Source organism: Saccostrea cucullata, unplaced genomic scaffold (assembly GCF_032062105.1).
Source record: "Saccostrea cucullata isolate Sc308-1 unplaced genomic scaffold, CSIRO_AGI_Scuc_v1 ctg330, whole genome shotgun sequence".
NCBI classification, from domain to species: domain Eukaryota; kingdom Metazoa; phylum Mollusca; class Bivalvia; order Ostreida; family Ostreidae; genus Saccostrea; species Saccostrea cuccullata.
Window position 1 is genome coordinate 442,530 of NW_026935947.1, and position 7,471 is coordinate 450,000.

The 7,471-nt window shown below is 33.1% G+C and overlaps 1 protein-coding gene across 1 annotated transcript in view; it reads right to left on the reverse strand.

The window, feature by feature from the left end:
• Positions 1 to 1,240: 1,240 nt before the first annotated feature.
• The window catches only part of LOC134244333 (uncharacterized), a 6,733-nt gene continuing 502 nt past the window's right edge, over positions 1,241 to 7,471 (reverse strand). The window contains exons 2-5 of the mRNA XM_062726606.1: positions 5,649 to 5,824; positions 5,018 to 5,198; positions 3,788 to 3,993; positions 1,241 to 3,549 (exon numbers count right to left, since the gene is read on the reverse strand). Of these exons, the coding sequence (XP_062582590.1) occupies positions 2,389 to 3,549; positions 3,788 to 3,993; positions 5,018 to 5,198; positions 5,649 to 5,824 (1,724 nt within the window). The 3' untranslated portion in view covers positions 1,241 to 2,388. The remainder of the gene's footprint in view (positions 3,550 to 3,787; positions 3,994 to 5,017; positions 5,199 to 5,648; positions 5,825 to 7,471) is intronic.

A 7,471-nucleotide genomic window follows, 5' to 3' on the forward strand; every position in this document is an offset into this window, starting at 1 on the left:
CTGTGGGTGAAGTATGAGTCAGATTGGACAAAGGGCAGAGATATGCTCCAAACAAGGATTTTTCATATTTTATAACTCTGCTATGACCTTGACCTTTAACCTAGAAACATGAATCAAGGTCACTGCACACCGGTTACCCAAAGGCACTCTGTGGGTGAAGTATGAGCCAGATTGGGCCAAGGAGAGAGAAGATATGATTCAGACAAGGATTTTTCATACAATTCTGCTGTCCTTGACCTTTGACCTAGAAACATGGTTCAAGGTCACTGCACATTGGTTACCCAAAGGCACTTTGTGGGTGAAGTATGAGCTAATTGGGCCATGGAGAAAGAAGACAAGAGATCTCAGACGGACGGACAGACTGATCAATAATAGGGTGCCCGCTGAGCGGGGCCCTAATAATTCATCATTTTCATTAATTTTCCAAATATAAGTTAACAGCAGTGACTTCTCATCATAAGTAGTTCATCGTCTTTGAACATTTTTCCTGCAGAAATAAGGCAGGTACCCTGTGCTAAAATTGAATGAAAAAGTCTCAATATGCACATCTTTATATGACATATTTTTCTCCAAGTCCAAAAAGCAGTTTCTGTTAGTGTTTTGAGCTTCCTCAAGTCGTTTGGACTTTCAAATCACTTTTAGTTTACATATCAATGGAATCTGAGATATTAGTGTTCAAGATATCAAAAGTTCAAATGTAACTTCCAATGAGTTGTTTACAGAGAATATCAATAAAACAAAAAACAAAGTTTAAGTTTTCTCATTATAAAAGAATTTTAATTTCATTTAATACTATATACAAGGTTTTGTATTCACATGCTATTTACAAGATGAATTTGTTCACATGAAAATCTATATATAAATCTATGGAAAAACATAAATTTTCACTCTGTACACAGTAATATGGAAACAAAAAAAATCCCTGAAGAGTTTACCACCAGCATGGTGATTAAATGAAATGTGATTATGCGAAATTTTAACTTATCTGTACATACATTCAAGTCATCTATTTACATCAAATTCAATGACAATGTAATGATTTTACTTTAAACTAAAACATGCTTCATATGGTGAAAATTTTGCATCGAAAAAGCTTTCTTGTAAAACAAAGCACACTATTAAAATATATTGTCAATTTTCTAAAATTACTTTTTTTAACAAGTGAAGCTACAAAAGTTATCGTTCAGTTAAATGAAAATAATAAATTTAAATAAACATTATGAAAGTAAAATACAAAGCGAAAGACTTAAAAAACACCAGAAAGCAACAAGAAGATTGCGAAAAACAAGAAAACAAAAATCAATGATAAACGGATCTAACTTAACAAAAGTAAAAAAAAGTGGTTTTGTACGATATAAAAAGAACCAAAAGCTTCAATTAAAAAGTTGCATGCAATGAAATTTTTTTAAATCAAATTAAATAATTTAATATATAATAATATAAAACATCAGTCATCACATGTCAATATAACATAAATAATATTTTTTTTAAAAAAATCAATAAAAAACAAAAGATTTCTTTCGTTTCTTGTTCAGAGTTGTATTGTACATCAAAGTTTTTGTTCAAATATTTGCAAGCTTTGCATCAACTTTTGTAAATAACTAATATTATCATGAACAGCTGATCAAAGATCCAGATAACCTTTTCCTTATCATTATTGCTACGCAATTACATGTAAAAGATTAAGAAAAATATTTAAAGCAATAATGAATATTCACACATGCTTTCATTTTTGAGTAATGGGGATGAAAAAGAAATATAAACTATTAACATGCACCAAACCACCAACAAAATGGTGTTGTGCTCATTTTTTTGCCACCAAACCTTAAATCTTAACTCACTTAAATATTAATACACAAAATTAAGATAAATCTAAAATCTTCTTTCTTACCCCTACCCCTGACAAGTAAATATTATAGTTAAAGAATTAATTTTCTAATTAATAGCAAAGGTATCCAAGGGCTGGGTTGGGTATGTATGGTTGATACTCAAAACTTCCAAGAGAAAGGAAAAGGTATTTTGAAAGACATATCATACTCATCTCTTTCTAGTCAATAATTGGGGTGAAAAGTGACGACAGAAATTCTGATTTGTCCCAATACCCTGCAATGTCAATGAAAATGAATGCAACACTAAACAAAAAAGACAAGCAAATCAGTAACTATTCGTCTACAAGTTTCAAACATACAATAAACAGGTAAAATAATGAAATGGAAAACGCATTTTTGATTCCAAGGTATGGTGAAAAATTGAGTATTAAAATGAAATCACTTCATAAAATACTTTGGCAAATGCATAGACTTTTGTGCTGATATTTTAAAATAGGACAGAATTAAAAAAAAAATATGAGAGCAATGCACAACCATATGTAGATCAAATACAGTAGCACTATCTACGGCAAGCCTTTTTCGTCTGTGGTACATTGTCAATGCTATTTCTTTTCCGCTTGACACCCGCTATTGTTGTCGCACTTGCTTTCACTTTGTTTTCTACTTGACCTCGACACCGCAGGGACCGTTGTTTTCCTTTCCTCAGTTTTGAAGCCACACATGAAGCCTTTTTACTCTCAATTGCACCAACAGAGTGTCTCCTTAGAAAATGTCCCCCACAATCTGTACTGTTCCCCTTGATAATGGTGTCAACTTTCAGATCTTTTCGACTTCCGTCCTCTTTGCTTGCTCGCTGATTCATATCACTGTTTGTCCGCACCTTGATCTCACTTTTGCCACAATCCATGAAGTTCTGAACATCCTTGAGGCTGCAGGCAGATATGGGAGGTTCCACTTTCTTCATGCCTTTCTCGGTTATGTGAACTCGGTTGGTCTGGTAAGGTTTCAAGCTGTCTGTGAGCACTGAGAGATCCTTCAATGAAGATGCTGTAAAAATCTGGTTTTTCACTGGCTTCTGGTTTTGATCTAAACTTTTCTGGACTTTGTGTGACTGAAGGATCACATTTCCAGAGTGATGCCTTGCCCTTGTAATCGGAACACCCTGTGTGGAAGTGTTGACATCTAGATCGGATTTGCTCCCTTTGAATCTTGCAAACACATTAGAACAGCTGAAGTTCAGCTTCTCTTTGGCACAAGTTCCCTGCACAAGGGTTGCCTTGAAGTGGACACTGTTTGCCTGAATACTGTCGTCCAGTTCTGTATTGACTGCTGAATGTAACGATAAACGTTTAGATTTTTCAGTTGAGACAGAGGAGATGACTGTTTTTGTTGCTACACTATGTGGGTTCACTCTACTTGTTAATTTTTTCTTATTCTCCTCTTCTTTGACGCTCTTCACATTCTCGGGTTTTGAAGCAGTGTCATGTTTTCTGGGTGATGTCCTTGTAGAAGAGGAGGCTATACTTTTCTCAGGTGCTATCTTCTGCAGATATTCCTCTCTTTTCCTTTTGAGAATGGATAGTTTTCTGGGTCCCAGAGGGTCAATCAGCACTACGATACAGCTGGTGTTGTCAGCCTTCATTAGTTTAGCCCTCCACGAGTGCAAAGCCTTCTGGACTAGTTTTTCTGCAGGGTTTATCCAGTAAGACACAGGCACAGACTGGTAAAAATAAAGAAAAAAGTCAACAAACACTGAATAAAGAGAGACAACTCTTACTACTACCTTTAATTCAATAAAATATACATTTTTCAGATGTACTTGACAAATAAATAAATGAATTCAATTCACAAAAAAAGAGATCACACAACTGAGTTGAATATCTTTAATCTTTTAAAAGAAAAAAATTTCAATGCAATATAGAAGCCATAAACAAAATGGTAAAGAACAATATGCTAACCGGGTCATGGATAACTTTGTATTCAAAGTGATTTTCCAAATCAGCCACCATGCTTGCGGCTGCCTCAGCTGTCATCATGTTCCACAATCCGTCGGATCCCAGGATCAGGCACCTGTGAATGGCTGGATCCAGCTCATGGACAGCCACATCCGGAACAGGGGAGACAACATATTCGTTGTTCTGATAGTTGAAGCTCCATAAATCACCTGAAAAAGTAAAAATTGAATATTTGAGCGATTATGTCATTGCTAATAGGTTTTGATATTTTTCAAGGCTTCATAGCTTCCAATAATTTTGATGGATTCCTATGTGGGAACTATTTATGGTACATTCCTTTTCTAGGAAGAAACAAACAGTAATCAATGTTTTCAAAAAATTTTATGCATTCTCTAACATAAAGAAATTATTTATTAACCATTCATTTCCTAGGTAGAACAAACAGCAAAATATGATTATGAATTAAAGCCGCTTAATCCGAAACAGGTTTTATAATATATTATCTTACACAATAAAAATCCGTCATTACATAGATTACATAGATAATATATAAAAATAAATTATAAGATTGATTTAGAAGTTTACTACAACAATCCTTACATGGAAAACATAGATCAAAAACCTTAATGACAAACAGAAGTTCCTGACGGGAAGTTAAGCTCTGTTATGAAGTCACCTTTGAAAAAAGATAAATTTTTCGGTTATACCTAATTATGAAGATAATTCAATCCCAAGTATTTTTTTTCCATTAGTAGAAGCCTAAGTCAAAATATATCTTTTAAAGATTGAGAAATTAATTTAATATAATCCAAAATTATTTTTATATTAATATGCATATCTAAAGAATAAAGGAAAATCAGATATATTTAAAGACCTTTATAAAGGAAGTTTAGTAACGAAGGCTAAAATATTGTCTGTGCACAGGTACATGCATAAGTACTTTCTTGTGAAAAAATGCTTGGGTTTGTTCATCATGAGATATATATGTAAGCGATAAATTTAATTTTTCGAAGGTGATTTCATGCGCTATTATTATTTTTTTAACTTTTGAATTTTGATATCTTTTAAAAGAAAAAGATTTTGGGGATATAATTTGACAAAAGTTGAAACAATTTATGGAAAATTATTTTTCAAGAAAAAAATCGAATATATTTTTTTCGTGATTAGAATCGGACTAAGCGGCTTTAAATTAACTTTGGTTAACTACTTTAACAGTAATAACATTTGTTATACCCAAACTTCTTGCCACAGCTAGGAAGGGTATTTTGTCAATTGGAGTGCTCCTTCGTACTGGACCCTTGTTGCTGATATTGGGGCGGTTCCATACCACTCTCTGGACTCCAGCTTTGGCCACCACTTGACCTCCGACCCTTCTAATTCGCTTTATCTCTTCCGGACTGTCTGGCTTATGGTCCTAAAATTTTTTAGGTGTCTTAGTCATTATTTGACAACCAAACTTTTTCAGTGAATTTATTTTGTCATTTTAAACAAACATTTTTGATAAGGATAAATCTGAGAATGTTTGAGAAAATAATTTTTTTTAAATTAATTTTTTTGTCCACATTCATACTGTTTTCACATTGTTACAAGAAATTCATCATAAGAAATGTCAATTATTTTTTAAAAGTTATTTTACTTTTTCTTTATAAATTTGTGCAAGTTTTTCCTCTTCAAAAGTCAAATGTAGCTATGAAAATTTAAGAAATTTATTAAATTGTGTCATCTGTACATGTGCTTGATTGAGAAAGACACATACTGTTTACCTTTTTACACTGAAAGTAAATGAGAACCAAGATCCAGATGTTTGTATTAAAAAGGTAAAAAGTAAAGAAAAAAAATCAAATATTGGGCAGAGAAGATATACCTGTGTAAGCATAACCCCAGGTATAGGACGTTTTTCACTTCTGTCTTGTTCATAACCAAGAGCTACACCAGAATCACCAACATGGCCAATGTATAGCTTGGAGTTTTTTATAATTGCTATGCTGCCTGTTGTACCAGATGTACTAGGGTGACCACTTGCTGTCCTTGACCATTTGCCTGTGAATGATGACGGTTTTAGTGTTGAGAAGTAAACAAGAATAGATATGGGTTACCCCATATCCAAAGATATTCGACTTTTAGATTTAATATGTTTAACAGTGTTTATAATGACGTTAAATAAAAAAAACTGCACTGTCTAATTATGGAACTGGTGTAGATTTCGTGAGTCCATAGCATTACGGTCACCCAGTCTCCTAACAAACAGTACACATAGGCCTACATGTACCTGTGTCCGCAAGACCAACATTAGCCTTGGTCTACACACGTGCGATGGAGCTGTCAAACGCATCCAGCGAGCTCGGAGAAACACGTTTTGTTTTGCAGAGAAGTTACGATGGCAGACAAAACTTTTCTTTTCTTAATTAGATCATATGAATACGAATTCTGATTAATAAAAATTATACAATCCCTGTTGAACTATATATAGTTTGTTCTAACATTTGCATCTGCAACAACATGAACAACTTGTGTTTAAAATGGCCGGGTTAGGAAAATTAGGACCGGGTCGGAAAATTCTAAACTGAAAACCTTTTTTGTTTTGAAAATTACTGTAATATAATAATGTATTCGTCGCAGAAATTACTTACATTATTCAAGTTCTATATAAAATGGTATGCTGAACTTCAACACGAACCCGAATCTCCGACCCAGTTCTCGTTTTGCTACACATACCCTACAGTTTACAAAGTGTACACACGAGCAGAATCCGGCCAGGGATTGAAAATTCCGTCATTTAATAATACACACACACAGAATGATTAATTTTTTCTTTAAGAAGAAATTGTATGATAATTAACGGACTATAAACATGTACTTAATACAATTGTTGATATAGTATTATCAATTCATCGGTGAAAAGATATGAATCGAAGAATGACCTAAATATTCTCTGTTATCAAACATGTAAAAAAAAAAAAAAAAAAAAGGCTGAGGAGGGAGCGAGCGTAGGAATATTGATATTTTTTATTTGCATTTCGGGGGGAAAGTGACTTTCTAATAATATTTTGATGTTATTTTTGATTTCTTTAACGTATGACATACACAACTTTACTCTTATCATGAACAATAATGTTGTATCTACATATCATGATGGAACTATTTTGGTCGGACCAATTTGTGTGAGCTGCCGCTGACTACAGTAATATATCTTGCATTAATAGTATGCACTGATCCAATATATTAAAAAAAACTGACACAATATAAACGTTCCATCAACAATTTAATTATTGACTCAAATAAAAATGTTTCCATTATTGCTACTACATCATGTCAATCAGAAATTACAAATGAAAGCAATATGTGCATTAAATTTCGTCATTCTATTTATAGCACTTGCCCTGCTCCATTAATCATGGGGGTTTACAACTGAATGAAAAAAATCTGAATTAATTTTTTTCTATATTTTTTTTCATTGAATTAAAAGCATTCAGTACAGCTTATTTTTGAAAGTTTCAAAGTTTTACTTATAATCATTTTTTAAAAGACAACGGGACTGAACGAAGATAAAAATAGAACATTTCCCCTTTTATGGCCTCATTAGGAAACCCTCAAATCGCGCGCGATTGAAAAAGTCAAATCTTGTGCCAACCAAATGGAATTTCTTACGTCTGATTATTTCAAACTTTCATTCAACAATGCATATTA